The sequence below is a fragment of the Tachyglossus aculeatus genome, chromosome 1 (assembly GCF_015852505.1).
Source record: "Tachyglossus aculeatus isolate mTacAcu1 chromosome 1, mTacAcu1.pri, whole genome shotgun sequence".
Classification (NCBI taxonomy): Eukaryota; Metazoa; Chordata; class Mammalia; order Monotremata; family Tachyglossidae; genus Tachyglossus; species Tachyglossus aculeatus.
Window position 1 is genome coordinate 103566366 of NC_052066.1, and position 18894 is coordinate 103585259.

The window sequence follows — 18894 nt, forward strand, 5'->3', positions numbered from 1 at the left end:
GGTAGCAGTTGGGATGGAGAGGAAAGGGCGGAGCTTGGCAATGTTGCGGAGCTGAGACCGGCAGGTTTTGGTGACGGCTTGGATGTGAGGGGTGAATGAGAGAGCGGAGTCGAGGATGACACCAAGGATGCGGGCTTGTGAGACGGGAAGGATGGTAGTGCCGTCAACAGAGATGGGAAAGTCAGGGAGAGGGCAGGGTTTGGGAGGGAAAACAAGGAGCTCAGTCTTCGACATGTTAAGCTTTAGGTGGCGGGCGGACATCCAGATGGAGATGTCCTGAAGGCAGGCGGAAATGCGAGCCTGGAGGGAGGGGGAGAGAGCAGGGGCAGAGATGTAGAGTTGGGTGTCATCAGCGTAGAGATGATAGTTGAAGCCGTGGGAGCGAATGAGGTCACCAAGGGAGTGAGTGTAGATCGAGAACAGAAGGGGACCAAGCACTGAACCTTGGGGAACCCCCACAGTGAGAGAATGGGAGGGGGAGGAGGAGCCTGCAAAAGAGACTGAGAAAGAACGACCGGAGAGGTAAGAGGAGAACCAGGAGAGGACGGAGTCTGTGAAGCCAAGGTCAGATAGCGTGTTGAGAAGAAGGGGGTGGGCCACAGTGTCGAAGGCTGCTGAGAGGTCGAGGAGGATTAGGACAGAGTAGGAGCCGTTGGATTTGGCAAGCAGGAGGTCATTGGTGACCTTTGAGAGGGCAGTTTCCGTGGAATGTAGGGGACGGAAGCCAGACTGGAGGGGGTCGAGGAGAGAGTTGGTGTTGAGGAATTCTAGGCAGCTCGTGTAGACAACTCGTTCAAGGAGTTTGGAAAGGAATGGTAGGAGGGATATGGGACGATAACTAGAAGGTGAGGTGGGGTCAAGAGAGGGGTTTTTTAGGATGGAAGAGACATGGGCATGTTTGAAGGCAGAGGGGAAGGAACCAGTGGAGAGTGAGCGGTTGCAGATGGAAGTTAAGGAGGGGAGGAGGGACGGAGTGAGAGATTTCATAAGATGAGAGGGAATGGGGTCAGAAGCACACGTGGCCAGAGTAGCACTAGAGAGGAGGGAGGAGAGCTCCTCTGAGGATACTGCTGGGAAGGATGGGAGAGTAGCGGAGAGGGTTGAGAGCTGGGGAGTTGGAGAAGTGGGGGAGTGACTTTGGGGTGCTCAGACCTGGTGGATTTAATTTTATTAATGAAATAGGAGGCCAGATCGTTGCGAGTGAGGGAAGGAGAAGGGGGAGGAAAGGAACCAGGGGCCTGAGAAGGGAGTTAAATGTACGGATGAGCAGACGGGGATGATGTGCATGGGTGTCAATAAGGAAGGAGAAGTAGTTTTGTCTGGCCGAGGAGAGGGCTGAGTTAAGGCAGGAAAGGATAAACTTGAAGTGAATGAGGTTGGCATGGTGTTTAGACTTTCGCCAGCAGCGTTCGGCAGCTCGAGCATAAGAGCGAAGGAGGCGGACAGTGGCAGTGATCCAGGGCTGTGGGTTAGTGGTGCGAGAGCGGCGAAGGGAAAGGGGAGCGAGTGAGTCTAGCTGAGTAGAAAGGGTAGAGTTGAGAGATGCAGAGGTTACAAGGCAATCCCTTCCCCACAGCACCTGTATATATGTATATATGTTTGTACATATTTATTACTCTATTTATTTTTCTTGTACATATCTATTCTATTTATTTTATTTTGTTAATATGTTTGGTTTTGTTCTCTGTCTCCCCCTTCTAGACTGTGAGCCCGCTGTTGGGTAGGGACTGTCTCTATATGTTGCCAACTTGTACTTCCCAAGCGCTTAGTACAGTGCTCTGCACACAGTAAGCGCTCAGTAAATACGATCGATGATGATGATGATGATCCGATGGGGCTCAGAGTCCTAATCCCCATTTTACAAAGGAGGGAACTGAGCCCCAGAGCAGTGAATAATAATAATGGTGGTATCTGTTAAGCGCTCACTAGGTACAAAGCACTGTTCTAAGCGCTGGGGGGGCTACAAGGTGATCGGGTTGTCCCACTTGGGGCTCACAGTTTCCATCCCCATTTTACAGATGAGGTAACTGAGGCACAGAGAAGTTAAGTGGCTTGCCCAAGGTCACACAGCTGACAAGTGGCGGAGCCGGGATTACACCTGTATATATGTATATCACCTGTATATATGTATATATGTTTGTACATATTTATTACTCTATTTATTTATTTTACCTGTACATATCTATTCTATTCATTTTATTTTGTTAATATGTTTTGTCTTCTTGTCTGTCTCCCCCTTCTAGAGTGTGAGCCCTCTGTTGGATAGGGGCTGTCTCTATATGTTGCCAACTTGTACTTCCCAAGCGCTTAGTACAGTGCTCTGCACACAGTAAGCGCTCAATAAATACGATTGATTGATTGATTGATTGATTGATTGATTATCTTGTATCTACCCCAGGGCTTAGTACAGTGCTCGGCACATAGTAAGCACTAAACACAAACCACTATTACTTTTATTATCATTCGTTATCCTGGGCTCTCACGCTGTATCACGCATGATGCCATTATGAGATGTTGCGCATTCCTGCAAGGTAACATCAACGCGATGACGTCGCAGGGAACGAGGCGACGGGAGAACAGGGAAGCTGGGCCTATGCACTGAAGTAGCGCGTCCCCGTATCTTGCAGACATCCAGAGGTCCAAGGTTATTCCACCCATTTCTTCCAAGAGGAAGGGAAGCCCTCCTAAGCCCTCATTTCCTCTTCCCCCAGTCCCTTTCTCTAGCACTTGGATGTGCACAGTTTATTCACCTCACCCTAGAACCCCTCAGCCTTTATCTCCCTTTCCGGTATTTATTTATGGATATAAATGCCAATCTCCTCCTCTAAGACTGTAAGCTCCTTGTGGGCAGGGAATGTGTCTACCGACTCTGTTATGCTGTACTCTCCCAAGCGTCTAGTACAGTGCGCTGCGCTCGATAAACACCACTGATCGACTGGCGGGTTGATCGCGGACAGCACGGCCTAGAGTAAGAAATACAACAGGGTCCCACTGCCTCAGCTCTAGAGATCCGCCTCTCCCACGTACGCACAGGGACTATAAGCTCGTTGTGGGCAAGGGTTGTATCGGTTTATTATTAGGTTGTACTCTCCCAAGCGCTCAGTACAGTGCTCCGTGCACAGTAAGCGCTCAATAAATCCGATTGAATGAACGAATGAAGTACCTTGCGGCAGCTAAGCAGTAGATGGCATTCTCTCTTGGCGTCTTCCCACTGTGTTCAGAGAAAGATTTGAGGGAGGAATTCAGGAAAAGAGCAGCGTTGCGGGAGGGAGAGTATAAAGGAGCCTGGGAATGTCCACGTCTTGAAAGCGGGGGAAGAGGAACGCTATCGAAGCTCCCATCCTTGATCCCGGTGGTGAAGTCTGCCTTCTGTTTCTTACTCCTTGCCTGCCTTCTTTGCAGTTCGGGCATCTCGGGGCCCTCTTCAACCGGAGGCAGTCGGAGGGTTTCCTCGCGAAGATCCCGCCGGGAAGCCCCGCAGGGATTCCCCACCCTGAGACCTTGGGTTCGCTCGAGGATTCTCAGCAGTTTGGAAGCCTTTAGGCCGACGGGGCTCACGGCCTTCGGCTTCCCTCTGGAAGTCATCCTAGGCTCCGTGAAACCGTCCACCAAAATGACGTCCCCGACCCGCGCCCCGCGCGATCCGCTAGGCCGCTTCGGAGTCGGGATGCGACTCTGCGCCCGGAGAAGCCATCGTTTCAGCCCGACGTAGATTCTCATGGGGACGGAAATTTTCGAAAACGAAACCACGGACCGCATCTTGGCCGCCAGATACAACACGCAGTCCTTCCGCTTGTTTTTGATGGCCAGGGGGAGTGGAACCTGACCCTCCGCGTTTGGGCACTCCAGGCAGAGCGCGCTGTGGTTGACGAAGGCCTTAAGGATCAGCAGTTGGCCTTTCTCGGCAGCCGCGTGGACGGGGCACTTGGTGACATCCGGGTGATGGGTCTCGTGACACCATTCTCGATAAGGGTGAACGCCGACTGGTTCGTTAGGCCTCGCCCCCTGCTTCAGGAGCCATTCGGTAAGCTCGACGTGCCCGTGAAATGCGGCGATGTAAAGTGCTACCCTCTTCTGATAACTGCGTGAAGGACACGGGGGGAGAAGATTGTGAGTTCGTCAACTGACGCGGTACGCGGCACCGATTGTTCAGTAGGGACCGTCTCTATATGATGCCAACTGGTACTTCCCAAGCGCTTAGTACAGTGCTCTGCACACAGGAAGCGCTCAATAAATACGATTGAATGAATGAATGAAAACACACTCTTTTAAATTGACCCTACTCGGCCAAACCCAAACTACCCCCGTGAAAATAATCCGGCACCTGCTTTTCCCTCTATCCCTCTCAGAATCACCCCCGGAGAGTTTCCAGTCCTCTACCATCATCATCATCATCAATCATATTTATTGAGCACTTACTATGTGCAGAGCACTGTACTAAGCGCTTGGGAAGTACAAATTGGCAACATATAGAGACAGTCCCTACCCACCAGTGGGCTCACAGTCTAAAAGGGGGAGACAGAGAACAAACCCAAACATACTAACAAAATAAAATAAATAGAATAGATAGGTACAAGTAAAATAAATCAATAAATAGAGTAATAAATATGTACAAACATATATACATATATACAGGTGCTGTGGGGAGTCTTGGCTACGGGAGGGAGAGTCAAGCGGAGGCCTACCCATTCCATTCTCCCCCTTCTAGAGTGTGAGCCCACTGTTGGGTAGGGACCGTCTCTATATGTTGCCAACTCGTCCTTCCCCAGCGCTTAGTACAGTGCTCTGCACACAGTAAGCGCTCAATAAATACGATTGAATGAACGAATGAATGAATTCCCAGCTTGGCCAGTGGCTAGCGAGTGACTGGCAATCAGCTACAAGTCAAAACTCACCCGTGCTGGGCAGCAGCGGCCTAGGAGAGAGTCAAGGGCGGAGACTCGAGCTTATTGCGCCGAAGGAGGCAACGGTAAACCACTTCTGTATATTTACCAAGAAAATTCTCTACATACACTACCAGAACGATTGCAGACCTGGCACATAGTAAGTGTTTCACAAGTACTATCATTATTATTATTAGCAGGCGTTTCACTGCTTTCTTTCTTATAAAAATCCAATGTAGCAATCCTCAGATTCCATTATTCAGCACCCGAATTTTCACTTCAAGCGTGTGGCCTGCTCGTCTTGTCTTATGCCGTCGAGTTGTCTCCAACCCATAGCGACCCCACGGACACATCCCTCCCAGACCGCCCCGCTCTCCATCTACGATCGTGCCGGTAGTGATCCACAGAGTTTTCTTGGTCAAAATACAGAAGTGGTTTATCGTTGTCTCCTTCCACGCAGTAAACTCGACTCTCCGCCCTCGACTCTCCCCCACGCCGTTACTGCCCAGCACGGTGAATTTTGACATGTAGCAGATTGCCTTCCGCCCGCTAGCCACCGGCCAAGCTGGGAATGGAATGGGTAATCAATCAATCAATCAATCGTATTTATTGAGCGCTTACTGTGTGCAGAGCACTGTACTAAGCGCTTGGGAAGTACAAGTTGGCAACGTATAGAGACGGTCCCTACCCAACAGCGGGCTCACAGTCTAGAAGGGGGAGACAGAGAACAAAACCAAACATATTAACAAAATAAAATAAATAGAATGGACACAGAGGGTAGGCCTCGGCTTGACTCTCCCTCCCGTAGCCGAGACTGGTAGAGGACTGCAAGCTCTCCAGGTTTGACCCTGAGAGGGGTGGCCTGCTAGAAAACAAAAAAAATCACACGATATCTTTTGGACTGTAAGCTCATTTTTGGGCATGGAACCTCTCCACCCTCCCTGTTGTATTGTACTCCTCCAATTGCATAGTACAGTGCTCTGCACATAGTAAACACTCAGTAGATAAGCATTCATTCAGTCGTATTTATTGAACACTTACGGTGTGCAGAGCACTGTATTAAGCGCTTGGGAGAGTACAATATAATAATTAACAGACACATTCCCTGCCTAGAATGAGTGGATAGTGGATAGAGAGCATAGTCCTGGGAGTCAGAAGGACCTGGGTTCTAATCCCGGCTCTGCCACTTGTCTGCTGTGTGACCCTGGGCAAGTCACTTCACTTCCCTGGGCCTCAGTTACCTCATCTGTAAAATGGGAATTAAGACCGTGAGCCCCCATTTGGGACAGGGACTGTGTCCAAACCGATTATCTTGTATCTACCCCACTGCTTAGAGCAATACCTGGCATATAGTAAGTGCTTAATAAGAGAAGCACTTGAGAAGAGAAGCAGCGTGGCTCAGTGGAAAGAGCATGGGATTTGGAGTCAGAGATCATGGGTTCAATTCCTAGCTCCGCCAATTGTCAGCTGTGTGACTTTGGGCAAGTCACTTAACTTCTCTGGGCCTCAGTTACCTCATCTGTAAAATGGGGATGAGGACTGTGAGCCCCACATGGGACAACCTGATTACCTTGTAACCTCCCCAACGCTTAGAACAGTGCTTGGCACATAATAAGCGCTTAATAAATTCCATTATTATTATTATTAATAATAATAATAATAAGCACCACAATTATTATTATTATTATATGCCATTGGATATTTCCAAAGGCCCAGGGTTCTAAATAACTCAGTACTGTGTCCTGACAAATGAGTCTTCTGGACTGTGAGCCCGTTGTTGGGTGGGGATCGTCTCTATCTGTTGCCGAATTGTACTTTCCAAGCGCTTAGTACAGTGCTGTGAGCCCACTGTTGGGTAGGGACCGTCTCTAAGTGTTGCCAACTTGTACTTCCCAAGGGCTTAGTACAGTGCTCTGCACACAGTAAGCGCTCAATAAATACGATTGATTGATTGATCGATTGCTGTGCACACAGTAAGCGCTCAGTAAAGACGATTGAACGAATGAATGAATGAAATGATGAGAGCGTGCTGTGCAGAATCAGATTGAAGACTACCATCTGCTGGATTGTTGGGATAACGGGTTAGCTTTTGAGCCTTAGAAAAGCATTACCGTTCAGGTCAGAAACAGGATATTTCAATTTGATTCATTTTCTCCTCTAAGATACTCTTCAGCGGACATTCAGAGATTGTCACTTATAGCAATCTGCACTTTCTTCTTGACTGTCACGATGTAGACAGTGCGCCTGTCTACGCTATCGAGTCTGGACGCAAAAGGTTGTAAGTACTCGCCACCCCCCGTCAATCAATCAGTCAATCAATGTGTAGAGCATTGCACTAAGCCCATGGGAGAGTACAATATAAAAGAGTTGGTAGACACGTTCCCTGCCCACAATGAGCTACCCCTACAATATTAAAATAGAAATTTAATTAAAATTTAAAATCCCTTCCCACAATGAGCTACCCCTACAATATTAAAATTAAAATTTAATTAAAATTTAAAATTAAAGTCTTCTAGACTGTGAGCCCACTGTTGGGTAGGGACCGTCTCTATATGTTGCCAACTTGGACTTCCCAAGCGCTTAGTACAGTGCTCTGCACACAGTAAGCGCTCAATAAATACAATTGAATGAATGAATGAATGAATGAAAATTGTGGTATTTGTTAGACACTAACTATGTGGTAAGCACTGGAACAGGGTCAATATAATCAGGTGGACACAGTCCCTGTCCCACGTGGGGCTCTCAGTCTAAGTATGAGGGGGAATAGGTATTGAATCCCTATTTTACAGATTATAAATGATTTATTTATATTAACGTCTGTCTCCCCCTCTAAATTGTAAGCTCACTGTGGTCAGAGAAGACTTTATTGTAGTGTACTCTCCCAAGCGCTTCGTTTAGTGTTCTGCATAAAGGAAGCATTCAAGAAATACCGTTGATGTTGTTGATGATGATGATGAGGAAACTGAGGCCCAGAGAAATTAAGTGACTAGCCCAAGGTCACACAGCGGGCAAGCGGTGGATCGAGGACTAGAATCCAGGTCCTCTGACTCCATGCTCTTTCCACTAGGCCATGCTGTGTCTTCCCATTGTTGGCACTTAAAAAGAGTTCCTTGCTGAAATAATGTGCTTCTCCCAGTCAAGGCCTATCTGTTTTTGAGCTTGCCTCTTCAATTCAATTCAGTCGTATTTATTAATAATGATGGCATTTGTTAAGCGCTTACTATGTGCAAAGCACTGTTCTAAGCGCTGGGGGGGATACAAGGTGATGAGGTTGTCCCACGTGGGGCTCACAGTCTTCATCCCCATTTTACAGAGGAGGGAACTGAGGCTCCGAGAAGTTAACTGACTTGCCCAAAGTCACACAGCTAATTGGTGGGGCAGGGATTCGAACCCATGACCTCTGACTCCAAAGCCCGTGCTTGTTTCACTGAGCCATGGTATTTATTGAGCGCTTACTGTGTGCAGAGCACTGTAGTAAGCACTTGGAAAAGTACAATATAGCAATACTCTGCACACAGTAAGTGCTCAATAAATGTGATTGAATGAATGAGGGGCAATCCCTGCCAACAGTGAGCTTACTGTATAGAGAAGCAGCATGGCTCAGTGGAAAGAGCTCTGGCTTGGGAGTCAGAGGTCATGGGTTCTAATCCCGGCTCTGCCACGTGTCATCTGTGTGACTTTGGGCAGGTCACTTCACTTCTCTGAGCCTCAGTTACCTCATCTGTAAAATGGGGGTGAAGACTGTGAGCCCCACATTCATTCATTCATGCATTCAATCGTATTTATTGAGCGCTTACTGTGTGCAGAGCACTGTACTAAGCACTTGGGAAGTACAAGTTGGCAACATATAGAGACGGTCCCTACCCAACAGCGGGCTCACAGTCTAGAAGGGGGAGACAGACAACAAAACAAAACATATTAACAAAGTATATTAAATAGAATAGTAAATTCATTCATTCATTCAATCGTATTTATTGAGCGCTTACTGTGTGCAGAGCACTGTACTAAGCGCTTGGGAAGTCCAAGTTGGCAACATACAGAGACGGTCCCTACCCAACAGTGGGCTCACAGTCTAGAACGGGGAGACAGACAACAAAACAAAACGTATTAACAAAGTATAATAAATAGAATAGCAAATATGTACGAGTAAAATAAATAGCGTGCTAAATCTGTACAAGTATATATACAGGTGCTGTGTTGAGGGGAAGGAGGTAGGGCGGGGGAGGAGAGGGAGAGGAAGGAGGGGGCTGAGTGTGGGAAGGCCTCCTGGAGGAGGTGAGCTCTCAGTAGGGCTTTGAAGGGAGGAAGAGAGCTAGCTTGGCGGATGTGCGGAGGGAGGGTATTCCACGCCAGGGAATCCCCCTCAGTGCTCCCCCTCAGGGATCCCCATTGTATCCCCCTCAGTGCTTAGAACAGTGTTTCGCACATAGTAAGCTCTTAACAAATGCCATTATTATTATTAGAGGGGGGGAGACAGACAACAAAACAAGACAGACATCAGTAGAAATAAAATTACAGAGATATACGTAAGCGCTGTGGGGCGGGGAGAGGGGGAAGAGCAAAGGGAGTGAGTCAGGGTGATGCGGAAGGGAGGGGGAGATGAGGAAAAGTGGGGCTTAGTCTGGGAAGGCCTCTTGGAGGAGATGGGCCTTCGGTAAGGCTTTGGGAGAGGAATTGGCAGATTTGAGAAGGGAGGGAGTGCCAGGCCTCTTGACGTTCCAATCCTGAAAATCCCTCCACTTAAGGAGGGCAAAACCTTTCCCCGTTTCTGATTTCTGGGCTGGTCTGGCTGCTGCCAGCATCTCCGAACACCTACTACTTGGAATTACTATTATTATTATTATTAATTATTTTTGGTATTCGTTTAATACTTCCTATGGGTCAGGCACTGTACTAAGCGCTGGGGTAGATATCAGCTAATCAGGTTGAACACAGTCCACGTCCCATATGGGGCTCACAGGTCTTCATCGCCGTTTTACAGATGGGGTAACTGATGCACAGAGAAATGAAGTGACTTGCCCAGGGTCACACAGCGGACGAGTGGCAGAGCCCGAAGCAGAACCCAAGTCCTTCTGATTTCCAGGCCCGTGCTGCTTTTCAAGGTAGGCTTTCCTTTTCCCACTTGGAGTTATTTGCCTTTCCCACTCATCTTTTCCCAAATAACAATCCAAACGTGCTGGGTGATGCAGCTGGACTGGTGAAGAGAAGACAAGCGACGCTTTCCCCAAACAAGAAGACATCAGGAAAAGGCTGCTTGAGGTGGTTTGGGTGCTTTTTTAGACATGTCTTAAAATCTCCTGACATCTAAACCGAAACAGAATCAGCCTTTTAAGGTGAGTGAAGGTTCACTGTAGCTAGCAGGTGCCAGAATTGAGCGCAGCGTGCTTTGCAACAGGGAACATCTCTGCACAAACCAAACTCCTAACATCCTCCTTTACCAGCAGCATCCCTTTAACATCATTTTTTAAAAAGTAATTTGTTCCTCCAGGCATTATACTAAGCACTCGGGTAGATTCATTCAGTTCATTCAGTCATATTAATTTAGTGCTTACTTTGTGCAGAGCACTGTACTAAGCACTTGGGAGAGTACAATATAACAATCACCAGACACATTCTTTGCCCACAACGATCTTACAGTCTAGAGGGGAAGTTGGGCACAGTCACGGTCTTAATCCCCATTTTGCAGATGAGGTAACTGAGGCCCAGAGAAGTAAAGCGACATGCCTGAAGTAAAGCAACTTGCCTAAGGTCACACAGCCGGCAAGGGCGGCTCAGTGGAAAGCGCCCGGGCTTGGGAGTCCGAGGTCGTGGGTTCTAATCCCGGCTCTGTCACTTATCAGCTGCGTGACTTTGGGCAAGTCACTCAACTTCTCTGGGCCTCAGTTACCTCATCTGATTAGACTGTGAGCCCCACATGGGATGACCTGATGACATTGTATCTCCCCCAGCGCTTAGAACAGTGCTTGGCACATAGTAAGCGCTTAACAGATACCATAATTATTACATGGCAGAGCCGTGATTAGAACCCAAGTCTTTCAGACTCCCAGGCGCATTTCCCCATCTACTAGGCCACACTGCTTCTCTATGATTTTCAACAGGAACAGAGAAAAGCGGACAGATTCATTCATTCATTCATTCAATCATATTTATTGAGCACTTACTGTGTGCAGAGCACTGTACTAAGCGCTTGGGAAGTACAAGTTGGCAACGTATAGAGACGGTCCCTACCCAACAACGGGCTCACAGTCTAGGTCAGTATCAGAGGTTGTTGAGGAACCAGACTATTTGGATGCGGTCATTTAATAATAAATAATAATGATGGCATTTATAATAATAATAATGTTGGTATTTGTTAAGTGCTTACTATCATCATCAATCATATTTATTGAGCGCTTACTGTGTGCAGAGCACTGTACTAAGCACTTGGGAAGTACAAGTTGGCAACATATAGAGACAGTCCCTACCCAACAGTGGGCTCACAGTTTAAAAGGGGGAGACAGAGAACAAAATCAAACATACTAACAAAATAAAATAAATAGAATAGATATCATCATCATCATCATCAATCATATTTATTGAGTGCTTACTGTGTGCAGAGCACTGTACTAAGCGCTTGGGAAGGACAAGTTGGCAACACATATAGAGACAGTCCCTACCCAACAGTGGGCTCACAGTCTAAAAGGGGGAGACAGAGAACAAAACCAAACATACTAACAAAATAAAATAAATAGAATAGATATGTACAAGCAAAATAAATAAGCGCTGGGGTAGATACAAGGTAATCAGGTTGTCCCACGTGGGACTCACAGTCTTCGTCCCCATTTTACAGATGAGGGAACTGAGGCCCAGAGAAGTGAAGTGACTTGCCCAAAGCCGCACAGCTGACAAGTGACAGAGCCGGGATTTGAACCCACGATCTCTGACTCCAAAGCCCGGGCTCTTTCCACTGAGCCACGCTGCTTCTGCTTACTAAGTGTAAAGCACTGTTCTAAGCCCCGGGGAGGTTACAAGGTGATCAGGTTGTCCCACGGGGGGGCTCACAGTCTAAATCCCCATTTTCCAGATGAGGGAACTGAGGCCCAGAGAAGTGCAGTGACTCACCCAAAGGCACACAGCTGACAATTGGCGTGACCCCTGACTCCAAAGCCCGTGCTCTTTCCACCGAGCCACACTGCTTACCTCATCTGATGAAGACTCTGAGCCCCACGTGGGACAACCTGATGACCTTGTATCTCCCCCAGCGCTTAGAACAGTGCTTGGCACATAGTAAGCGCTTAACAAATGCCATCATTATTAAGTGGCGGAGCCACGATTAGAGTCCAAGTCTTTTGGACTCCCGGGCCCGTGCCCTATCCACTAGGCCACACTGCTTCTCTGTGATTTTCAACAGGAACAAAGCGGACAGTAGACCGGTATTAGAGGTTGTTGAGGAACCAGACTATTGGGATGTGGTCATTTTAGGGGGAAGGGGGAGTGTTCGTTCACTTAGAATCCGTTTCGAGATGCCTTACTTGAGTACGGGTTCCTCTTCTGCTAGGTAGCGCTGAGCCTCAAGCTTCCGGCCTAAAAGACAGCCAGCCAGAAATTCTTTCCAGCCATCCCACACGTCCAGCCGAAGGGTTGTGCCTGGAGATAGAGTGGGCGCACAGTTGGGGCTGGAAAGACCTGGTGGAGGACCTCTTGCGGGTTTTGGTTTTGTTCCCTGTCTCCCCCTTTTAGACTGTAAGCCCACTGTTGGGTAGGGACTGTCTCTGTATGTTGCCAATTTGTACTTCCCAAGCGCTTAGTACAGTGCTCTGCACATAGTAAGCGCTCAATAAATACGATTGATTGGTGGATTGATTGCGGGATGGTAGCTCCACCCTCTCCCACATCCCTCCCGCTAGGCTGGGTCCTCTCCGGGAAATTGGATTCTTTTTATGGAATTTGTGAAGCGCGCTTACCATGTGTCAGGCACCGCATCAAGTGCTGAGGTAGATACAAGCTAATCGGGGTTTCATTCATTCAGTCAGTCTGAGGTAGATACAAGCTAATCGGGGTTTCATTCATTCATTCATTCAGTCTGAGGTAGATACAAGCTAATTGGGGTTTCATTCATTCAGTCAGTCTGAGGTAGATACAAGCTAATTGGGGTTTCATTCATTCATTCAGTCTGAGGTAGATACAAGCCAATCGGGGTTTCATTCATTCAGTCAGTCTGAGGTAGATACAAGCTAATCGGGGTTTCATTCATTCATTCAGTCTGAGGTAGATACAAGCTAATCGGGGTTTCATTCATTCAGTCAGTCTGAGGTAGATACAAGCTAATCGGGGTTTCATTCATTCATTCAGTCTGAGGTAGATACAAGCTAATCGGGGTTTCATTCATTCATTCAGTCTGAGGTAGATACAAGCTAATTGGGGTTTCATTCATTCATTCAGTCTGAGGTAGATACAAGCTAATTGGGGGTTCATTCATTCATTCAGTCTGAGGTAGATACAAGCTAATCGGGGTTTCATTCATTCATTCAGTCTGAGGTAGATACAAGCTAATTGGGGTTTCATTCATTCATTCAGTCTGAGGTAGATACAAGCTAATTGGGGATTCATTCATTCATTCAGTCTGAGGTAGATAATAATAATAATAATAATAATTGGCATTTCTTAAGTGCTTACTATGTGCAAAGCACTGTTCTAAGCGCTGGGGAGGATACAGGGTGATCAGGTTGTCCCATGTGGGGCTCACAGTCTTAATCCCCATTTTACAGATGAGGTAACTGAGGCCCAGAGAAGTTAAGTGACTTGCCCAAGATCACACAGCAGACATGTGGTGGAGTTGGGATACAAGCTGATCGGGGTTTCATTCATTCATTCAGTCTGAGGTAGATACAAGCTAATCGGGGTTTCATTCATTCAGTCAGTCTGAGGTAGATACAAGCTAATCGGGGTTTCATTCATTCAGTCAGTCTGAGGTAGATACAAGCTAATCGGGGTTTCATTCATTCATTCAGTCTGAGGTAGATACAAGCTAATCGGGGTTTCATTCATTCATTCAGTCTGAGGTAGATACAAGCTAATCGGGGTTTCATTCATTCAGTCAGTCTGAGGTAGATACAAGCTAATCGGGGTTTCATTCATTCATTCAGTCTGAGGTAGATACAAGCTAATCGGGGTTTCATTCATTCATTCAGTCTGAGGTAGATACAAGCTAATCGGGGTTTCATTCATTCATTCAGTCTGAGGTAGATACAAGCTAATCGGGGTTTCATTCATTCATTCAGTCTGAGGTAGATACAAGCTAATCGGGGTTTCATTCATTCATTCAGTCTGAGGTAGATACAAGCTAATCGGGGTTTCATTCATTCATTCAGTCTGAGGTAGATACAAGCTAATCGGGGTTTCATTCATTCATTCAGTCTGAGATAGATACAAGCTAATCGGGGTTTCATTCATTCATTCAGTCTGAGGTAGATACAAGCTAATTGGGGTTTCATTCATTCATTCAGTCTGAGGTAGATACAAGCTAATTGGGGATTCATTCATTCATTCAGTCTGAGGTAGATAATAATAATAATAATAATAATTGGCATTTCTTAAGTGCTTACTATGTGCAAAGCACTGTTCTAAGCGCTGGGGAGGATACAGGGTGATCAGGTTGTCCCATGTGGGGCTCACAGTCTTAATCCCCATTTTACAGATGAGGTAACTGAGGCCCAGAGAAGTTAAGTGACTTGCCCAAGATCACACAGCAGACATGTGGTGGAGTTGGGATACAAGCTGATCGGGGTTTCATTCATTCATTCAGTCTGAGGTAGATACAAGCTAATCGGGGTTTCATTCATTCATTCAGTCTGAGGTAGATACAAGCTAATCGGGGTTTCATTCATTCATTCAGTCTGAGGTAGATACAAGCTAATCGGGGTTTCATTCATTCAGTCAGTCTGAGGTAGATACAAGCTAATCGGGGTTTCATTCATTCATTCAGTCTGAGGTAGATACAAGCTAATCGGGGTTTCATTCATTCAGTCAGTCTGAGGTAGATACAAGCTAATTGGGGTTTCATTCATTCAGTCAGTCTGAGGTAGATACAAGCTAATCGGGGTTCCATTCATTCATTCAATCATTCATTCATTCAATCGTATTTATTAAATGCTTACTGTGTGCAGAGCACTGGACTAAGCGCTTGGGAAGGACAAGTTGGCAACGCATAGAGACGGTCCCTACCCAACAGCGGGCTCACAGTCTAGAAGGGGGAGACGGAGAACAAAACAAAACGTATTAACGAAATAAAATAAATAGAATATGTACAAGTAAAATAAATAAATGAATAGAGTAATAAATACATGCAAACATATATACAGGTGCTGTGGGGAAGGGAAGGAGATAAGGCGGGGGGATGGAGGGGGGAGGAGGGGCAGACATAAATAAATAATATTCATAAATAATAATAATAATAAATAAATAAATAATAAACAATTTATTTATAATGATAAATAAATAAATAATCATAAATAATCATATTTATTGAGCGCTTACTGTGTGCATTCATTCATTCAATCATATTTATTGAGAACTTACTGTGTGCAGAGCACTGAACTAAGCGCTTGGGAAGTCCAAGTTGGCAACATATAGAGACGGTCCCAACCCAACAGCGGGCTCACAGTCTAGAAGGGGGAGGCCACAGTCCGTGTCCCACATGGGGCCCGTAGTCTCAATCCCCATTTTACAGAAATATCCGACACGTGGAGAAGTTAAGTGGCTTGCCCAAGGTCACCCAGCAGACAGGCAGCAGAGGCAGGATTAGAACCCAGTCCTGTGCTCCATCCGCTAGGCCATGCCGCTTTTCAGCCCTCCCCTCCCACCTGCATTTGCATCAGAATTTCATGATTGGCAGATGTTCCAAACGAATCAGAAAGAAACAATCAGCTTATGAGGGAGATGGAAATCCACCCTTTCTACTAGGTGGAGGATTATTATTATTATTATTAATAATAATATTGATAATATTACTATCAATAATAATAATAAATACTAAACCAACATAAAAGACGGGGACAGATGCCCCAAATAAAAACAAAAACCAGGGCGTGGCTGCCATCTCTTAGAAGAGTGCCTTGCACGTAGTAAGCACTTAACAAATGCCATTATTATCGTTATTAAAGAAATAGCCCAGTCACACCGATAACCCAATCAAACGCACCTTGGGCGAGTCACACCCCTATCTGAACAAGGAGAAGAAACAGGGGTGACCTCAGCTGTAATTCATCTAGTGGAAAAGGGGCAAGGCTTAAGGCGGAGTTGGATGCTTTAAGATTGCGTCTCTGCCCTGGCCACCATCACGGTGACCACAGTTTAGGCCAAACAAACGCACAGTGTGCTTCTGGTTTATTGGTGATCGCGTATGGATTCATTCATTCATTCAATCGTATTTATTGAGCGCTTACTGTGTGCAGAGCGCTTGGGAAGTACAAGTTGGCAACATATAGAGACGGTCCCTACCCAACAGCGGGCTCGCAGTCTAGAAGGGGGAGACAGACAACAAAACCAAACATATTAACCAAATACAATACGTAGAATATCCTCTATCCACTGAGTCACGCAGTGGAGTTGCTAGACCTGATCCCTGCCCATTAGGAGCTTGCGGTCGAAGTCAGAGTTGTCTCTCTTGTCGAAGAAGAGCTCGGAGCTGACTCTCTGGACGACGATGTCCCAGGGATAGACCGAACGGGTGCAGCTCGTCGATGTGGCCAGGATGGCATCAGTGGCAAACACGTAGAATAGTAAATCTGGAAGCTCCTTGTCGTTCCCAAAAGCTCTCCCCGGAGTCTTCACGGCGTCCCTGACTCCCAATCCGCCAGGTCTTTCTTGTAGAGAAGCAGCGTGGCTCAGTGGAAAGGGCCCGGGCTTTGGAGTCAGAGGTCGTGGGTTCAAATCCCGGCTCCGCCAATTGTCAGCTGGGTGACTTTGGGCAAGTCACTTCTCTGGGCCTCAGTTCCCTCTTCTCAGGGATGCCGGAGCACACGAAAAAGCGTGGGGATGACAACTCCAATAGCTAAAAAAGGACTCTATAGGCAACATTTAAACACGCGGGGAAAATGGGGTTTGCATCACTCCCTAGAGGCTCTGATTCATAATGAGGCCTTTATATTCCTTTAGCAATTCACTCAATCATCTATAGTATAGCTCCTTGTGTGCAGGGCATGACTTTTTTCTGTATTTCCCAACCACTTAATACAGTGCATTACGCTAAGTGGTTGCCGCGTTTACAAATGTTTTTGGAGAGGAAAAACATTGCTAAAATCCCCTTGTGTCTTCCGGTCGGAAACCATTTACTGTCTTTGAAATGAGAATATTCATTCATTCCTTCATTCATTCAATTGCATTTATTGAGCGCTTACTGTGTGCAGAGCACTGTACTAAGCACTTGGGAAGTACAAATCGGCAACAGAGACAGTCCCTACCCAACAAGGGGACAGTGCTTTGCACATAGTAAGCGCTTAACAAATACCATCATTATTATTATTATTAGAAGAGGGGAGATAGACAAAAAAAACCAAGTAGACAGGTGTCAATACCATCAGAATAAATAGAATTATAGCTATTTACACATTATTAATAAAATAAATATTTGTACATATTTACTATATGTACAAATAAAATAGAGTAATAAATATGTACAAATATATACAAGTGCTGTGGGGAGGGGGTTAGGGGAGGGCAGAGGGAGGGAGGGGAGGAGGAGGAGGAGAGGAAAATAATATTAGCAACAATAATTGTATTTATTAAGCACTTACTATGTGGCAAGCGCTGTACTAGGCACTGGGATAGATACAATATAAGCAGAAATAGTCAGACACAGTCCCTGTCCCACAAAGGGTTCACATCTAAGGTGCAAAGGGAATGGGTATATTCACTCCTTTTTTTACAGATAAGGAAAACTGAGGCACAGAGAAACTGAGCGATGTGCTAAAGGTCAAGTCACAGCTTCTCTGTGTCTCATATCACTCCTGATTCCCCAGTCCTTGCTCTTTCCACTAGGTCAGGCTGCTTCTTTGTATTTGTCCTAGATTTTTATGTTGGTTTAGTGTTTATTATTATTATTATTATTATTATTATTATTGTTATCATTTTAACTACTACTACTAATAAAGTTAGTATATTTAGGTACTTACTATGTGCCTCACACTGTACTAAGGACTGGGGATAATCAGGTTGGGTACAGTCCCTGACCCACGTGGGGCTCACTGTCTAAGTAGGAGGGAGAACAACTACTGAATCCCCATTTTACAATGAGGAAACTGAGGCCCAGAGAAGTGAAGTGACTTGCCCGAGGTCACACGGCAGGCAATTGGAAGAGCTGGGATTAGAACTCAGGTCCTCTGACTTCCAGGGCCATGCTCTTTCTAATAATAATAACAATAATAATAATGATTGTGGTATTTGTTAAGCACTTATTATGTGCCAAGCACCATACTAAGTGCATGGGTGGATACAAACAAATTGGGTTGGACGCAGCCCTGTCCCGCATGGGGCTCACTGTCTTAATCCCCATTTTACAGATGAGGTAACTGAGGCACAGAGAAGTGGAGTGAATTATCCAGGGTCACACAGCAGACAAGTTGTGGAGCTGGGCGGTATTCGAACCCAGGTCCTTCTGACTCCCCGGGCCATGTTCTATCCACTAGACCACACTGCTTCTTAGTCTTTCGGGGTCCTTGTGGGTCTGTCGTCAATCCCCTCTCCCACGGTTATAATTTCAGATTGTGAGCCCTTGAGGGCCAGGGATCATGTCTAATTCCAACTGTATACTTTCTCAGTGTTTGGTGCAATGTTCTGCCCATAGTCAGTGCTTAAGTAATATTACTGCTGCTACTACTATCAATCAATCAATCAATCAATCATCGTATTTATTGAGCCCTTACTGTGTGCAGAGCACTGTACTAAGCGCTTGGGAAGTACAAGTTGGCAACATATAGAGACAGTCCCTACCCAACAGTGGGCTGGCTCACAGTCTAAAAGTCTACTACTTATG

At 46.2% G+C, this 18894-nt stretch overlaps 1 protein-coding gene across 1 annotated transcript in view; it reads right to left on the reverse strand.

Moving 5' to 3' along the window:
- The window catches only part of ANKUB1 (ankyrin repeat and ubiquitin domain containing 1), a 62127-nt gene that overhangs the window by 13312 nt on the left and 29921 nt on the right, over positions 1 to 18894 (reverse strand). Inside the window, exons 4-5 of the mRNA XM_038751510.1 lie at positions 12395 to 12509; positions 3164 to 4081 (exon numbers count right to left, since the gene is read on the reverse strand). Of these exons, the coding sequence (XP_038607438.1) occupies positions 3164 to 4081; positions 12395 to 12509 (1033 nt within the window). The remainder of the gene's footprint in view (positions 1 to 3163; positions 4082 to 12394; positions 12510 to 18894) is intronic.